Source organism: Cricetulus griseus (assembly GCF_003668045.3).
Source record: "Cricetulus griseus strain 17A/GY chromosome 1 unlocalized genomic scaffold, alternate assembly CriGri-PICRH-1.0 chr1_1, whole genome shotgun sequence".
NCBI classification, from domain to species: domain Eukaryota; kingdom Metazoa; phylum Chordata; class Mammalia; order Rodentia; family Cricetidae; genus Cricetulus; species Cricetulus griseus.
In genome coordinates, this window is record NW_023276807.1 from 203,258,921 (window position 1) to 203,277,534 (window position 18,614).

General features: G+C 39.8%; 1 protein-coding gene across 2 annotated transcripts in view; it reads right to left on the minus strand.

Moving 5' to 3' along the window:
* Window positions 1-214: 214 nt before the first annotated feature.
* Wdhd1 (WD repeat and HMG-box DNA binding protein 1) overlaps window positions 215-18,614 on the minus strand; it is a 43,746-nt gene continuing 25,346 nt past the window's right edge. Inside the window, exons 13-25 of one of the 2 annotated variants that reach the window (XM_027386542.2) lie at window positions 18,334-18,575; window positions 15,361-15,498; window positions 13,382-13,538; window positions 8,816-8,930; window positions 8,091-8,222; window positions 5,698-5,915; window positions 5,479-5,594; window positions 5,004-5,057; window positions 3,507-3,550; window positions 3,045-3,215; window positions 2,758-2,885; window positions 1,633-1,771; window positions 215-1,066 (exon numbers count right to left, since the gene is read on the minus strand). In XM_027386542.2, coding sequence (XP_027242343.1) covers window positions 875-1,066; window positions 1,633-1,771; window positions 2,758-2,885; window positions 3,045-3,215; window positions 3,507-3,550; window positions 5,004-5,057; window positions 5,479-5,594; window positions 5,698-5,915; window positions 8,091-8,222; window positions 8,816-8,930; window positions 13,382-13,538; window positions 15,361-15,498; window positions 18,334-18,575 — 1,846 coding nt within the window. In that variant the 3' untranslated portion in view covers window positions 215-874. Of the gene's footprint in view, window positions 1,067-1,632; window positions 1,772-2,757; window positions 2,886-3,044; window positions 3,216-3,506; window positions 3,551-5,003; window positions 5,058-5,478; window positions 5,601-5,697; window positions 5,916-8,090; window positions 8,223-8,815; window positions 8,931-13,381; window positions 13,539-15,360; window positions 15,499-18,333; window positions 18,576-18,614 lie in introns of both variants that reach the window. The other variant, XM_027386541.2, reaches the window with a different exon arrangement.

Sequence of the window (18,614 nt, forward strand, 5' to 3'; positions counted from 1 at the left end):
AAGAGCAGTTAGACACTTCCCTTTCCTCTAACTAGTCTTATCAAGCTTTTGAAGACTCACTCAGCAGAACCCTGCTGCTGCTGATAAGGACAAGCATGGATGCTCACACAGCCACAATCTCTAAGTAAGGCCTTTAGCCTTTCTCGACCCCACAAATGATGCGGCAGAATATGGGACATGGAAATTCAATGTTAATACTGCATCAAGACAAATGTACAAATAACAAAGTTTTATTTATTTAAAAGACCCGGTCTGTACAAACATAACAGGAAGCCATAGATATTTTGTATGTTCCCAGACATACAAAATATCTCATTTACAAAATTATTTACACATTGGTGCCCATATTAAAAGCCACAGTCCTTAGATCAAGTTGACAAGAAAGTAATCAATAATAACTCACTCGGGAAGCCAACGACCATGGCACTTCTACTATGAAACATAAACAGAAGGAGGAGGAAACCTTAGAAGGTAAAGAGGTCTTAAGATTGAGACTTCTAATGATTTTTAAAGAAACAGTAAAAACGGAACCCCTGGGGACATGATGGTGTCCCTGGTAGTAACTACAATCATGACACTTCTATCTGGGGAAGGCAAGTCATCTGCACAGACAGCTCTTACGTTGTGTTTCTGATGCAGCAAATTGCTACTTTACTTTCCTGGCTTTTGTGGCAATAAGGATGGACCACAGGGCCTTGTGCATGCTAGGCAAGCCCTCCACCACCGAGCTGCACCCCTGCCCACTACACTGTCTCTATACTGCCCACTATACTGTCACAGGAGTATAGTAATACCCTCTCTGAAGACTAAAACAAGTCTAGGGTTAACCAAAGGCTGGAGCCAAGTTTCAATATTTTCTGACCCTCCCCTTCCTTTATTCTTGCTTAAATGCGAAAGCCGACAGTTTCTGATTGGTGGAAAGAGCTGATGTTTTTTGTTTTTTAGACAGATCCATATTCTCCTTTGCTGCTTCTTCCTGGTTTTCTGCCTCACACACCTCATGTTTTCGCTTCTTCACTTCAGGTGTATCACTGGCAATCTCTCCCTTGGCCTTGTTGGTCCATGCCTTTGTAAAACAGTGGGGTAAAGAGATTTTTATGCACGAAGGAAAAAATATGATAAAAATGGTCTACTTACTTCCATGGGTAATGTTTTTGTACACAAAACAGTAATTAGCACTTGAGTTTTTAAGTTTATCGTTAAAGGTTCTAATTGTTGACATATTTAGATTTCTTTTCTTTGAAAGGAAATATTTGCAAACTAATTGTCTGAGCAAGGGATGGATATCCGTAACATTTAAGCAGCATTGAAAACTCAATAGCAAAACCCCAAACAATCAAGTTAAAAATACACAATAGATTCTAAGCAGATATTCTTTTGTTTTCAGTTCATAACTAAAATGTCCTTTTGAGGGAGTAGTTTACACAGGTAGAGTACACATTTACACAGGTAGAGTAACCATAGTACTCAGTAACAACCACAGGTCTACTTGTCAAAATTCATCCACATCTAATTTCCTCTTCACTGAGACTTTTTGATGTATTTAATTTTCCAACTAAAACGGCATTTTTATAAGAACTTTTTAAACCTGGGAAATCCACTGAGATCTCATTTCGGCACAGCAATCCTTACCTTCCTTTCTTCAGCGGACAATACTCTAAATCGAACCATCCCTTCTTTTATTATGTCTGCTTCATCTGAAAAGTCAGGATTGTCAGACAAAATATGACTTCTATTTTCTTCCAGCCACATCTGGAACCCAGTCTTCGGCCTAAAGTAATAATTATGTGAAAAAAAACTAAGTGTCACATGGCCTTTGAAATTAGTAACTAACCATTAGCCTTTCAAGACTCATATGAAGTAAGGGAGATACAACTATACTAGTTAATAATATCCATATTACTTTCAAAAGCCTGCACACTGCAAGATCAGTGAGCTGGAGAATCCTCTGCAGGATCAATTCAGAAGGATCACTTTCCTTTACATCTGTCAGTGCAGAAACACAAACTCTGCATTTTCAGTTCTTGTGTGTTTATAGGTTCAAGACCTCCAACTTCTCTGAGCCCATCTGGCCTGAGAATTCCCCCAGCTGTCATTCACAGGCTCGCCATTTAGCAAAGCAGCTATCTGAACAAAATCTGCTGACTTCTCAGCCCTTACACCACCTCACCCCACTGACCACTGACCTGGGTTCTTCCTGCACCATCATTAGGGAGAGCATGGGACAAAGCACATTTGTAAATTTGATGGGATTCTATTATACCTTCTGCACAAACTGTTAAGGTCATCAGAAGATTTAATGGAAATACTTAAGTTTCTCAGCACTTGCTGCCACACATCCTAAACGCTTTATGTGTATTACCTAATAGAAAAACCCTATGATATGGAAATAATTAATATCTCAATGGATTAACCAGGCAACTGAGGCTCAGATAGATCACAGAGTAAGTAGGACTGCACAGTTAAGCAGTTTGACACCGGAATCCCCATGTTTAGTCCACCCGCTAGCTGTACAGCCTCTCGATATGCTGAACTGAATAAATCCTAACTGATTAGCCTGAATGACAAAGGTATTTACAATTAAAATGCTATTTTTAATTAATTAATTTTGAAACACAGTCTCACTATTAGCTCTGGCTGTCCTGGAACTCACTTTGTAGACCTGACTGGCCTCTGCCTCCCAAATGCTAGGATTAAAGGGATAAGTCACCATACCTGGCTGGGACACTGCATCTTCAAACTTCTCTACATACTGACCTTTGGTTTTCAGAGTTTTGAAGGCACATAGCTGGAGTTTCAGGTGATGGATTTTTAGGATTTTCTTTTACTTCCTCAGTCTTATCAGCCTGTGAAGTTCTTTTCTGGAAATAGGATGCTGCAGATGCCTATGCAAACAAACAGATGTGTGAGTCTGGGCAAACATACACATTTAAGAGGGGATTCTGGGGCTGATCCTGGCCTGAATACACTCCCTAGCCACACTGTGGTAAACCACTGGCACCTCATCTACCCATGCAGAGTGCACAAGGCCACCAAAGCAGTACCTGCTTAGACTTTGGCTTGGGGACAAGAGGCTTTATGACCGGGGATTTTTCATTATTTGCTGCTCGATTAAGAGGGGTGGACTTCCTGGATGATTTGTTCATATTGTCTAAAATATTAGTTGAGCGTGTGGAACTCATCGATACAGCTGGTTCTTTGGAATTGACTAGCACCTGAAGAGAAAAGAGCACACTGTATGAAGAAGAAAACAACCCTGCTGTAGCATCCTTTTTGGAAATGAATTCATGGAAATACAACCTAAATTGAGACTGAAGCATATTCTCTCAAATACCACACCCCACAGACAAACATGAGCACTGAGTACTCAGAGCGAAGGAGGAACGCTTAGATGGGAACGACTGCAGTCATCTGCCTATAGTCCCCCACCCCCGCCCCCAGTCTAAGGAGGCCATCTGGAGATACCTTTAAATGATATTATCCAAACAGAAAACATCATTGGTTACCTTGAAGGGGTTTACCCGTCCTTGGCTGCTAGAGAAGACTGCACCTATTAACAAGGAGAAAACTCTCAATAGTGTTTTTTGTTTTTTTTTTAAGATAACTTCTGAGTTTCACAATACTAAATAGAATATTTTAATTTGTATTATGAGAACAAAGGTACTTAGTAACTTTTTTTTGTTGTTGGAGATAAGAGTCTCACTAAGTCAGCGTGACTGGCCTCAAACTTATAGCGTTCCCCTCCTGCTTCTCTAGTGCTAGTATTAAAGGTGAGCACTGCCACGTGACTTTAATACAATTAACAAATACAGATGACCTCTTTCCTTCTTCCAAGACAAAGCAATATTAGATGGGAACTATTTCAATTTGCTGCTGAGAAACATACTGTGACCATGCAACATGGTGCTAAGGTTAGTAATCCCTTGAATGTGGACACCCACGCCCACCTATCAAGGAAACAACCTAGTGATGCCTCTTTCCGCATCTTCTGACATTTTCCCCCTTTCATTTGCCTCTCTCAAAAACAAAACAAAGCAAACTCTTTACACTTCCAACTACCATCCTCTCTTACAACTCCTACCAAATTTTTCAAAAGCCACTGACATTACTACAATCACTTCCTCCTTGCCCATACATCTCTCTATACAATGGTATAGTCCAGCCCACCTACACCACAGCTAAAACCCCTAACCAAATGTGATGGTTATTCTCTGCTCCTTTATTTGACCTCTCAATGGTTTTTCATATACTGGATTCTTCCTTCAATATTTTCTCCTCTCTGGACCAGTGGCTCTCTCCCTCTCTCTACTGTATTAGATGTTTAAATGCTGGAAATTCCCTCAACTGAGGCTGTTTCTTCTTGCTTTACAATACATAATACATGCTCACCTGTGCATATAAACTGCTCTACTTATGCCAATGGTTTCAGATTTATTTCAAGAGTTTTTGAAGCAAATGCCTAACTATGTGACCTACTTAGCTAATGGTAACACATCAGCTTCCCCTATAAACCTGTTTGCTTTTCTCTAGTGTTTCTGATGCTATCCTGTTCTTCACTATGAACCATCTTCCACCTTAGGAACACTCACTACTCTATCCCAAGCCAAACTATTCGGTCTCACTTGGACTGCTCCAGTAGTCTTATGTCTATCCCTCCTCAGTATTATGTGTGATGGTTATGTTCTGCTTAGAACCTACGGCAGCCTCCCAGGGACCTTAAAATGAAGATTTCGATTCTCAATAGTCTAAAAACATCTTCAACATTTGCCTGCTGCCTATCCCTCCAAGGTCCTACCAAACTGCTCTTTTTGCCTCAGACAGCCGTCTGCAGTCTTCACACATACTGTTTCCTCTGCCCCTGCGCCTGTCCACTGCTCCCCTGCTGGCTAATTCATCTCTAGTGTCTGCTGTCAGAACTCCATGAGGACATCCTCTGGTACCTATCCTCTTCTGACTGGATTACAGCCATTGTTATATGCTTCAAGCTTACATTTATTTCTCACCTGATTTAAGAGCTGGCATATCAGGGGAATTTGCACTTTGGAATAAGTTCTGCCCTATAATTAAAACAACACAATGGGTAAGTGAGGAAAATGAAGTCTTCCTTGATATTCAACACCTAGACAGCAGAGATACCTTGAAAAAGTATGGGAATTCAATTTCCCTCAGCCAACCAAAATGGGAAAAGCAATGCCCACGATAGCTCTCTCTCTCTCTCTCTCTCTCTCTCTCTCTCTCTTTTTCTTTTCCTTCCTTCCTTTCTCTCTTTCTCTCTCCCCCCATCCATCCATCCATCCACCTAATTTATCATTGTTGGGGGGATGGCACTTTGTGCACACGGAGATCAGAGGACAACTTTGTAGAGTCGGCTCTCTACTTCTTGGTGTGCTCTGGAGGTGGCACTCAGGTTGCCAGCATGGCATGGCAAGTGCTATCACTGGGCTTCCTTATCTTTCAGTACTTGAAAACGTGTCTCACCGTGGTTGTGTGGCTCTGGTTGTTCTTTTTCTTCTTGAACAGTCTCTTCTCTGTCCTCAGTGTCTTCTTCAATTTGACTTCTGGCCCGTGGCTGACTCCATTCTGTAGTGGTATGACTGTAACTGATGGATAATAGTATTATTCCATAAGGAACAAATGCAAGGCCAATTTCATATTCAGGACAGTAAAGTAAAATTCAAATAGCTGTTGTTCTTTTACCCAGCATTCAGTTTTATTCTGAAATCCTCTTCTTTCTCTTCTTCTGTCTGGGCTTCTGCCAATTCAGCTGCCTTTTCTGCAGCGAGGTCACTAAGTTTTTGAGCCAATATTAATTTCCGAGAGCGAGAAGCATATTTAATGGCTAAGTTCACAGCATTCTGAGTCATTAGATTGGCAAGTTCCACACAGCGAAATTCTCGCTCCAGTTTACAAGAAAGCTAATCAAGGGGGGAAATCAAAATCAAATCATGGTAAGTCAAACTTAAAAAAACAAAAAAGTCTCTGGGTGAACTATCTCACTGCTTCTAAAATGCACATTTTTACATGACAAAACTGAAAAGTATCTTATATTAATGGTGGGTTGGCTTGACTGGCAGTATTTCTTAGTGGCCTAAATACATCAAATAGTGGTACATTTACAAATAGTAGCTTAGATTCAGTGAGACATGACATATTTCAGATGTTAACTACATGAACAGACAACTGTTCAAAATTGAAATGCATTCTCCTAAATTTTTTTCCAGCTACCACCGAATCACAATAGGGCAGGGAATTTTAAAAAGTGAATTAAAACAACAACTAGTTATTACTTTGTTCAGAACTGACAAAACAAATGCCACAAAGGGAATTTGGATGGGAGAAGTAAACATCCTTAAAATTTCATGTCTGTCTATGATCTTCAACTACCAGAATTAGCTAGACAACTTTGTAAATAAACATTGCACAACTTTTTTATGCCTACCATATAAAAAGAAGGGTGTTCTGGGGCAAGAGGGATGGCTCAGTGGTGCAAATGAAGGGCTCCAGTAGGCAAACATGGCTCTGTCAGGCCTTGCCCTTTCTTTCCCCTTCCCTCCTCATAGCTAAACCACAGATTATGTTCCTAAAGCTAGCCACCAAGGTCTACTCCCTTATTTGGCCACTTCCTCCTCCTGAGGCTGACTACACCAAGGTCCAGCTATCAAAATACTGAAGTCCAGAAATCAAAAGCCCCCTTTTGGCTACCCTAATTAACATGCCCAATCAGAACAAACCAACACATCCTAACACTGTTTCCCCTTTTCTCTTTATAAACTGCCATTTGACTATGGGTCACAACTGTTCTTCTATCCAGAGGCAGTCCTCTGGATAGGACAAGTATCCCTTCTCCCTCATCCTGTCTCCTGTCTTTGTCGCTTATTCCTTGCCCTTTGACCCTTTTGGGCAAATAAATCTCCTAGGTGATGAGAACTTGGCCTTGTAGTGTCCTGTGTTGATTCCAGTCCTTTCAAATGCTCTTAAAGAGGGCTTGGGTTATATTCCTGACACCCACAGGGGCCCCTAACTCTCTGGAACTCTAGAGAACTTAATACCATCTTCTGGCCTTTGTGACCATCAGGTACTCACATGGTACACATACACACATACAGGCAAATATACTCATACACATAAGTAAAAACAAATATTAGAAAGGAGGAAGAGGAGGAAGAACAACATTCTTTTACTACGTCTTAGGGAATACTGGTTCTTCTTTTAGGTTTGAATTCTGAAAACTCGGCACATGGCAACTCAAAATGTGTCCTGTCACTGAAGGAACCAGGGCACTGAGAACTCAGGGTGCAGGAGCATTTTGTGAGTTACACACCTGACCTATGAGCATGAAGCTCTACATATTCACCTGAGCCTCCTTGGACTGCTGGTATGGTAAGTCCAGAGTAGCACTTCTAATCAAGGTGGAACTCTGACTCAAGAGGGCAGTGGCTAGAATGAACTAATGGTCACTCCCCTCAAAAGGTCAACAGTGGAAAAGATATGGATGGGATCACATTCCTTAAAAAAAAAAAAAAAAAAAAAAAAAAAGGCAAACAAACATGAATCGAGGACAACAAACCTTAAGAGACCCTGCCAAAAATAAAGTAGTGAAGAACCCAAGACACCAAACCTGGCCACTGGTGAGGACAAAAGGCTCGGAAACCCAAACGCCAAGGACATCTTAAAATTGTCCAACCCTAGAACAGTCTACACCTAATTTTATGGTGTAGACAAGCAGGAGTCACAACAATGGCTCTCAGACATGCAAGTCACCTAGAGTACCTACTGGAGCACAGCACCAGGAAGGCCAACTCTAACTACAGGGAAATATTTCAAATATTTTAACTGTGTCATCAAGTGGGAGAAACTTGAAGGGAAAAGGTACAATCTATGAATCCTAGATGATAGAATTTAGCATTTATTTACAGATCTTTTAAGAAATTCCACCTAGAGCTATTGGCTCCCTCAGTCTGAAGCCAGACTGGTCTATAGAGCAAGTTCCAGGACAGCCAGGGCTATATAGAGAGACCCCATTTTAAAGAAAAAAGATTTCAACCTAAGAAAATAATTAAACACTAATTTTTTCAGCACATTTTACTCACCGCAAGCATTTTCATCAAAAGTTCTTGCTGCTCTTTTACTGCCTGATTTTTAATGTTCTCCTCATAATCATAACCATTTTTAGCCAAGTAATCAAGGTAGTTGTGAAACAGGACCGAATGCCAAAATTGTTCCTGCAAAAATGGATCAAAGTTCATAAAACTAACATCCCCTTAGCACCCCACAAGTATGAGGTACATCTGAAGATACCAGCTTTAAAATATTTTCTGAAACCCTTTCATAGAAGCTTATTTTACAACTCTCAATGTGATATTATAGTTTAGCTTTATGTTCTAGTCTTTGAAAAAAGGTGTCTATGTGTATATGTGAATATTTTTATCTCCTATATTAGGCCTCAGAGAACTCGCTAAACTATTCTGTAGATGACTTATTTCCTAACTAGAATAACTAACTGCAAGGTTTCAAATGTCTTTTACGACAGCGGGGCTAGGTCTAGAGTAGGATGAGTTCACAGTCAGAGGGCAGCAGGTTTACCTGACCCTAGCAGGGCGGGTCCATCCCTGGTAAGGCCCTCCCAGTCATTAGTAGTGAGCCTTGGAAGCTGTGACAGCAACCACATCAGGTGGCCTTGGGATCACAAGCAGTGCCCTACTGCATTATTTAATCACAGTGTAGTATTACTCAACACTGGCCACTGTGATGACGTAAAACCTTCTGTGTCACAGGTACTTACTATCAAATTCAGAGTATTAAGACATCCACATACCTCCATTTGGCCTTTCTCTGTCGAAGTCTGACAATAAGGAAGCTTAAAGGATAGTATGGCCACGGCAGGACGTGGAAGGGTGGGAGGGAACCGAGAACCTTTACAAGGGATGCACCTGTCCATGAAAAAAGTCCCACCTTAAATACTTTGTATAGTGTCATAAAAACCACTAAAATAAAAAATCTTCACGACTTAGGAACTATGAAGAGTAATACGACTCTGACAGGCATGTGAGTTTCAAATGTGTTATAACCAATCCTAGTATTAAATGCCCACCAGAGAAACTAAGAAGCAGCCATACTTACAAATGCTGCTCATTCACATGGTATATGCCTCCTTGTCACAAGATTCGAACCTCTCCTTTATTGTGTAACAATACAATAAAAACACAAATATTAGCTGGGCAGTGGTGACACACGCCTTTAATCCTAGCATTCAGGAGTCAGGCAGGCGGACCTTTGAGTTCGAGGCCAGCCTGATCCACAAATCGAGTTCCAGGACAGCCAGACCTGCAACATTGAGAAACCCTGTCTCAAAAACAAAAACTAAATAAAGAAAAAAAAAAATCCACAAATGTGGTTTTAAAGTTCTAGTTATTTTACAGCATACACTCTTATTTTCTTTTTTCTCTTTTATGGTTTTATAGAGACCATGACACAGAGCATGAGGCAGGAGCATGCTGCTAACATACATGCCACTAACATGCAGAAAGAACATTCTATCAGCAAAGGACCAGTCTTTTGTTTAACCTTTCCCAACTCAAATACTTTATTGATTTTACCATAAAGAAAAAACATACGATTAGGATTTTATCAAAAGTCACTTTCTAAGCCATTGTACATCACAGTAGGACACTAATCATATTTTTTTATTTTTTAGCTTTAAAGGTTTGAACTAAAGACTTTTTCCTCATGGAGAAATTGAGGCAGAGTGTGAGGGTTCCAATACATTTTAGTTGCTAGTTTAGTAGAATTTGTCTATTATGAACATGTTTCTTTAAACCACGTTTAAATTATTTGGAATAAGAAAGTGAAAAGGTGAGCCATGTTCTAAGGAGACAAAGCCATTTCAATTGCCTTTCAAACTGATCACAGAATCTGTTGTTATTATATTAAAGGAAGAATTGAAAAAATGTCAAGCTGTAGAACCCTGAGGCCAGTGTGCAGATTAAACTTCTGCAGTAGCCAAGCTTCACTTCATCTTCTGAATTGTGGCCAGACTCTATTCTGTGCTTCAGGGGTCTTTGTTCACACCTCCTTTAAAGCACACGCTCAATAACATGATTGTACAAGCCTACCTCTTCTGGGCAGCACTTTATTTGTGTAGTATATAGTATATGGGCCAGTACTATAACAAATGTTTGTTAAATGAACAAATGAATCTCTGCCAACAAGATGGCTTGGTGGGTAAAAGTGTTTGTTGATAAGATTCATGGCCTGAGTTCTGTGCCCTTAGAAACCAAGGGGGAAGGAGATAAAACACTCCCACAAACTGTCCTCTTACCTGTTTGTGTGCCACACAGCATTCACACACATACAATAAAAAAGAAAAACAAATTTACTTTCAGGTTCATTAAAGAATTGTTTTTTAAAAGCAAAAGAGCAGGCTGGGCGGTGGTGGTGCATGCCTTTAATCCTAGCACTTGGAGACTGAGGCAGTCGGATCTCTGTGAGTTCAAGGCAGTCTGGTGTACAAAGTGAGTTCCAGGGCAGTTAGAACTATACAGTGACAACTACACTGTCTCAAAGGGGAAAAAATTACTAATTTTTATCAGCTAACATTCAATGGACACTCATTTGGTGACATGGACTGTTTCATGTACACTGTACTTATAAAATCATTTTATCTTTCCAGCAATTCTGAGATGGGCACTTTCTGTCCAGGCATTGAGGAAAAGGCACAAAGTCTAAACAGTATGACCTGGCTACTTAGCAGGCAGCATGACTCAGAGACTGAGCTGTGGACCTGGACACCACACTGCCTTTCCAGAGTGAGAAAGCCCAAGCTATCTTTACCACAAACACCAAGAGCAAACCAAAGTCTTGGGAAGTTTTAATGAACTTTCCTGTTAGCGAGGGTGGGTAAGTTTCATTAAACACAGCAGCAGACTACTGAAGAAAGTTGTAGGGTTTCTTCCCTGGTCTTCAGTTATCTCTCGCTACACAAAGGAAAACAATCATCTCTAAATGAGTGTAAACAGACAGGCAGGCATGGTGGCACACAGCTATCCTCTCATCACTTGGGAGACTGAGGCATGAAGATCATGAGTTTGAAGCCAGTCAGGCTCAAATCCTTAAGAAGCTCTCAAAAAAAGAAGAAGAGAAGGGGGAGGAGGAAGAGAGAAGGAGGAAGCAGCAGCAGCAACGACTGAGTAGCAGTTTCCGACCTCTGAACAAAAGTATCTTTGTTTTATTAGAATAAAACCAAGGAAAGTATGAAAATACCCTCTCCTAGTGCACAAAACTAAATACAATTTCATTTCCTTCTTTCCTTTCTGCTTTTGAGCCACAGTCACGATACATAGCCTAAGCTGGCCCTGAAGTCCCAATTCTCCTCCAATCCACGACACCTGGTAGAAATACATTTTTCACAAGCAGTCTTTTAATTGCTGGGATTAAACACATGTACCGCTGCCACCACCTGGCTTAACTGTTTGTTTTTTAAAGATGCATTTATTTTGTAAGTAAGAGTATTATAAGCACCACATTCATACCCAGTGCCCATGGAGTTCAGAAGAGGGGTCCCCTGGAACTGGAGTTATGGATGGTTGTGAGCCACCATATGAGTGAGTGGTGGGAATTGAATCCAGGTTCTCTGTAAGAGCAACAAGTGCTCTCAATTTCGGGTCCCCTGTCTCCCCCTTCCCCCCCCTGTAAGTAGACTTCTTAGCATGTCAGTGTTTCAAATGTGTGTAAGGCTATCCTAAATATGGTAGCACAGATCTGCAATTCTAGCACCCAGGGCAGTGAAAGTCAGGAGTTCAAGGCTATTTGTGATTACATGGTGAATTGAGCCCAGTTTGGGCTACATGAGATTCAATTTCAAGAAAACCAAAATAATTTCTAAATTAAAAATTTTTATTCTTAATTAGAAATATACCTGAATGTGGATTTGGGCAAGTATGTAAAGTGTTCAAGGAGGCTAGAAGACTGTATTGGATCCCCTGGAGCTAGAATTACAGTTGTGAACAGCACATCTTTAATCTTAGCACTTCAGAGGCAAAACAGGTGGCTCTCTGGGTTCTAGGCCAGCCTGGTCTACATATTAGACACTGCCTCAAATAATAGATGAAACATCAACAACAAAATGAGTCATCTTAACTTTAGCAAGCACTAGAGGAGCTACCAAAAATTATGGATTCAAACCATAACCTTCTATTAAGACGTAATATGAGTTCTTTAATATTTCTAGAAATGGAAATAACAAGAAATTCCTGAGGACAACCATACATCCTAACACCAATTAAAAAGTTAACTACTGTAGTCTCAAAAACAAAACAAAACAAAACAAAACAAAACACAGGGTCTCATTATGTAACCCTGGCTGACCTGTAACTTGCTTTAAAGACCAAATTGACCTCAAACTTGGAGATCCAGCAGCTTCTGCCTCCTGAGTGCTATGCCACCATGCCCAGATTTTTCTTTAAAATATAAAAATAGTGTTTTTCCCTGTACTGAGGATGAAACTCAGGGCCTCCAGCATGTTAAACAAGCATTACCACTAAGTCATATCCCCAGCCAACTAAAATAATTTATAATACTAAATATTATCAACAATGGGATTCTGCAAATTCTAGGCAAACATGGAAAATAAGCATTAAAACCTTTATGGTGTTCTATTGAATTCATTTGCATTGTCTAAAAAGACTATTTTCTCTTCTCAAATCCCCATAGGAGACTACTACCTCCCCAAACACTCCTGCTCTTGTTTCTCAGTCTGCCTGGAGATGCCAGGAACAGACTACAGGGATTCCTGTTATCTTATCCTATCTCTAGAGATACCCCTATGCTGGATTTTTTTTTTTTTTTTTGGTTTTTCGAGACAGGATTTCTCTGTGTAGCTTTGGAGCCTATCCTGGCACTTGTTCTGGAGACTAGGCTGGACTTGAACTCACAAAGATCCTCCTGCCTCTTCCTCCCGAGTGCTGGGATTAAAGATGTGCGCCACCAATGCCCGGCCGTGCTGGATGTTTTTATAAATGGAATCAAATAATATATAGTCCTTTAGGATCTAATTTCTTTTACTTAGCATAATATTTTCAATGTTCATTTACATTATAAGTATGTATCAGTAATTTACAACTTTCTACAGCTCAATAATACAGATAGACCACATTTTAATTTCTCCATCAGTTGGCAGAAGATGAAAAGCAAATAAATATACTTATGGAGTCTCAACAAAGAGGAAGTTGGAGCCAAGCATAACGGTACAAATGTAAATTCCAACACTCAGGAGAGCATGATGGAGGACTGTTGGAGTTAGAGGCCAGACTCAGTGGTGCAGCAAGATCCTGTCTCAACCTCTCCCCCTACATCAATCAACTGTCTACACTTTGCGATGGCTCACCTTAGCTGCTGGGGATTTTCATGGACACCAACCACCCAGTAGTGATCAGATTTTCCCTTGCAGTGTTCTCTTATGTTACATACAGGAGTCCATGTATTCCCAAGCCCTCTGTTAAGCATTCGAACACAGCCTTCAGAATCCACATAACAGGGAGTACCTAAATAACCAATGACAAAGAAATCACTTGAAAATACAGCTGTGTACAATTTAATAAACCTTCAGAAACACATACTAAGGATTCCACTTTTATTTCAAAAGCAAAAGGTAGGGGGAAGATAATTCAGGGTTGCTTTCTGGAAAATTTCATTACCACACAGACCCAACTGAAGAAGTAAAAAAAAAATCCCAAATCTGACTAAAATTTATTTTAAAAAACAAAAACAACAAAACAGTTTCAGTGAAAACTATGCCCTCTGCTGGAATATAGCAGTAATTATTTTAAAGTCAATTCAACTTTTTAAAAAGTTTAAACATCTATCTTAAGTCTTCTGGTTAAGAAAGATGATACAATGACCAGCACTTCCTCTAAGGTAATGCTTTGGTACTGTTTTTATGCCTCTTTTCTTCAATGGTCTTATTACTGTTCTCTCAAAAGCTCCCAGGCAAGCAATTCTTAGGAAAATAGTGAACACCACTGTTGCCCACCTACTGTTCCTCCTCAGAAGGTATGAATTACCCCTTTTGTTATCTGCTACCATTTTCCACTGGTGCTAGACCTGGTTGGCACTTGAAAAAAGAAAAAGCTATAGAAAGGGAGGCTACTCACAGCAGTATTATTCAGGCATAAATAACCAACAACATTCCAACAGAAATGGCTGACATGTTAAAAGATGAACTAAGGTTTTCAAGTAAACCAAGCAGTCAATGAAGGACATACATCCCTAGTAAGCTATATTTAAGCCCTCAAGAGAGTTAGCAGATGCACAAATAAGGCACTGTTCAAAGTGCCTATCATAAATCACTGTAAGCAGGTCAGTAATAAGACAGTCCAAGAGAAAGAGCAAGTGATTCACAAATGTAACTTTTAATCCTACTGCAGTACTTTTTTTGCACATTTAATTCCAGTTTACACAATCTAATTGGGCCTTTTAATTTTTTTTCTTTCTTTTGCCATTTTTTTTTAAATTGAGCTATACATTTTTTCCCCACTCCCCTCTCCCCTTCTGCCTTCCCTCCTGTCCCCCATGCTCCCAATTTACTCAGGTGGATCTTGTCTTTTTCCCCTTCCATGTATGTCTCTCTTAGGGTCCTCTTTGTTACCTAGGTTCGCTGGGGTTTATTGTAGTACTTTTAAACAAGAAATTCTAGCATTTAATCCAATATGGCCAAAATATTATGACTTAACATATATGTAGTCAATGTAAATGAATTTCTGAAATTTTTTTTTAATATTCCTTTTTTACTTATGAATGGCATATCTCAATTCAGACTGGCCACATTTCAAGTGTTCAAGAGCCACACATAGATGAAACACAATCTTAGAAACTCCTTAACTTATGTATAGAATTTACTAGAAAAGACATAATTCTATCGAAGATCTGTATTTTCTATTTGTTATATAACAAATAAATACTAGAAAAATATTGTTTTCCAGAGCTGGAGAAATGGCTGAGTGGTTAAAAGCACTTGCTACTCTTACAGAGGACTACAGTTTGGTTCCCAGAACACACAAAGGTGGCTCACAATCACCTATAACTATAGCTCCAGGGACCTCAATGTCCTCTTCTGGGCTCCATGGGCATGAACATATACATAATTAAATTAAAACAATAATACAAATATAACTTCCTTCGTAGGTCTCTCACCAGGATTCTCACAAGGGTAACAGTCACTATTCTGCATAACAACTGAAGTTTCCATGTCACGCTAAAATGTAAAAATGTAAACATAAGCACTATTTTTAAATAAATTAAGACTAAAATAATACAATTATTTTCTTCTTGAAATGTCTTTATTATAAAGAAAGAAAATTATATTACCTTCAGCAGAAAACCCCAGCCATGTAAGGTAGGATTTCCTTGTAAGAGGAAGAGGGTCGCCATGCAAAACTTGTTTTTTCTTTTGCCCCAACTCTAGCAATTGAACTCCAAGGCACTGATCTCCATCAAACCCTGTACCTAGAAAAATGCACATATGTATCAGGCACCAGAGGCTATTCAGTACTTTATCATAGTAACAGGAAAAGAAGCTAAAACAGGGTCATTCAAAAATGGCTGGCCTCAACTCACAGAGATCCATCTGCCTCTGCCTCCTGAGATCCGGGATTAAAGGTGTGTACCACCACTGCTGGCTTCATTCACCATTTTTTTTTCTTCATACAAATATTTTACAGTTTTATTTTTAAATCATTTACACATATGCATACAAAGGAAAATAAATTTCAGGATGGAACCTTGGGATCATGGCAGTTTAAAAAAAAACACATCTCTGATCATTAGCTCCTGAAGATAAGCCAAGAGGCTTAGCAGTCAGTTGTGGGGACGTGTGTGTCTCCCCACACAGAGGACAGTGAAGAAGAATCCAGCTGCTCCCTCAGCGTCCCCTAATCTTCACCTTATGGAGATAATATGGGGGGAGGGGTATTCACCGTTTTTTTATGAGACTAAAATAACAAGTTTTTATAACCAAGCATCCCTTGACACAGCCCAATCCAAAGATACTTATTTGAGGAATGATGGTAAAAAAAATACCTTTGTTTCCAATAATTAAAGAATAGAAAACTTCCCATGTACAATAGACACACTGCTCATAATATATACATTTTAGGCAAGGTGCTTCAGGTGGTGTTCTCTGGTGCCCAGGGGTGGGATGGCACACACAGTTCCAAGTGTACATATGGTGCATTCAGAGCCCAGTGAAGTCACACCAACAAACACAAGCCTTGTCCAACCCCAGAAACTCATTGCACACTTCACTCTCAACTGATTTATGATTGCATCTAGAAGCCTTTTACCACTGCTAAACTTTTTTGTGTATGTCATTCTGTTATATAACCTCATGTGGGCTCATATTTAAAAAATGGATGCAGTGACACAGGAGCGGGAAAGGTCCTATGACAAACATAAGAATAAAGAGTTCATGGGACATAGTGGCCAGCATGACCACAACATGGCCTGAAAGACAACAGAAGGCATGAGGCTGAAGAAACAGATGAAGTTCAGATCATGCAGGACCAATAAAACACCTTGTGTGGCAAGTAGTTTGGTTGCTATTATAAAAATGAAAGGAAGTTAGAGAAATTTAATCAGAAAAGGGAGGTGATCTATGCTTTTAAAAGATCATCCAAGCAGCTATGCAGCAAACAGACTGTAGCACACAAGCGTTAAGAGCTTAAAGACTTGTGGAGACCAGCGATACAGTATGACATATAGCTGGGGTGTTAGTTTATGAAATGACATGAGGCAGACTTGGAATGAGCTACTCCACAGAACAAAACACATTCTGACCATACTGAAGGAGTTTTTGTGACTTGTAGTTGTGTGGCTTGAGCATTTGTTAATATGAACTGTTAATAGACTAATTACTGAAGTGACCAAACTGTTCAAGCAGAAAGTTCGGAAGAAAAAACAAAAATGTTAAGGTTTCACTTATATGGCCAAGATGAGTTCTAAAGGCCAGTTAAAACACAGCACATGAATTCTCAAATGAGCAACTGAATTTGGAAGTCCAGAGACAAGGTATGAGACAGGGCTAATATACCAATTTAGAAGACAGGGTCGCACATATTTAAAACCATATTTTAACATCCCCTAAAGTAGTTTCTCAAAATGTTTTGGGGGTAGCTTTTTGTTTGTTTGGAGACAGGGTCTCTGTGTGTATATATACACAGACATGCACTTCTGATTGATCTAGAACTCTTATGTAGACCAGGATGGCCTTGAAAGTAGGAAATCTATCTGCCTCTACCTCCCAGGTGCTGGGATTAAAGGTTTACACCACCACACCTGGCTTTCAAAATGACAGGAGTCATGGTATCAATTTGGAGTTCCAAATAACTTTTAAAAGGTGAAATCAAAGGGTAAATATTGTTCACGAAACCTTCATTTCAGTTACACTTGCAGATAGATACAAAATGGAGAATCTGTTTATTTTTCGAGACTGGGTCTCTGTGAAGCCTTGGCAGTCCTAGAACTAACGCTCTCTGAAGACCAGAATGGCCTCGAACTCAGAGAGGAGCTACCTGCCTCTGCCTCCCAAGTGCTAGGATTAAAGGCGTGCAACACGCCTGGAGAGAATCTATTTTTTATTGCAGGTACGATGTCAACAGACTGCAAGGTTCTGACTTTAGAGAGGACCATGGAAGATGAAGTTAACTATGGCAAAAAGTCAGCACAACAGGAGGAGCCAAAAGGAGAAAGAGGGGTCAGTGAAGAGAGGAGTTAGAAAAGGATGTCACAGGAGCCAGAAAGACAGTATTTTCACCAGAGTGTTTAAAACAAAACAAACTAAGAACCTTAATCACTAATCTCAATGAGGTCTCTGTTAACACAGGGGCAGGGAAGGGAATAAAGACAAAAATCAAGGAAAAGGAGGGTCCAACTTCTGAAAAGCCACACTCACTGTTGTTTTGGTCCTTCACACTAGCAGTTATAGGTTATTTTTGAGGTATTTATACTGAACAACATTGCTGCCAAAAGATAAACTTTATACATGTAAAAACCAGATTTTACCTTGGAATTCCCTCTGTAACAATAGTCTATAAATGAAGCATCCTCACTTTCCTTGCTTAGTGATACAGCAGCATTTTCTAAATTGTAAGACTATAGTGATGAAAATACTAAGTAAATATTAAAGGAGGTATACAATCCGAAACAAAAGGACATCATAACAACAAAAAAGCTCAAGTAGGGGCTGGAGAGATGGCTCAGCCGTTAGGGCTCACAACCAAAGAAGTTCAAGTAGTTCCCATTTTACTCAAGGTATAGTATTATATAAGACAGGGAAAAACCTACCTCTATGGTAAACAATGCAAAGCTGTTCTCCGTGTCCCGTCATTGACACCACTGGTCCAGGAAGGGAGAAGACTTCTTTCTGAACACCTCCAATAGTAAACAAGCGGAGGAGCAGGGCAGTGGTCGCAGCAGCAGCCCATCCTTGACCTAGACAAATGGCTTCAATATCTTCATTCTGAGGCATATCCACTATCCACTCTTTGCTTGAATCCCATGAACTGAAGTGCAGGCAATGAAGCTTGCTAAAATAAATTAAAAAACAAGAAAAACTGAATTTTTAT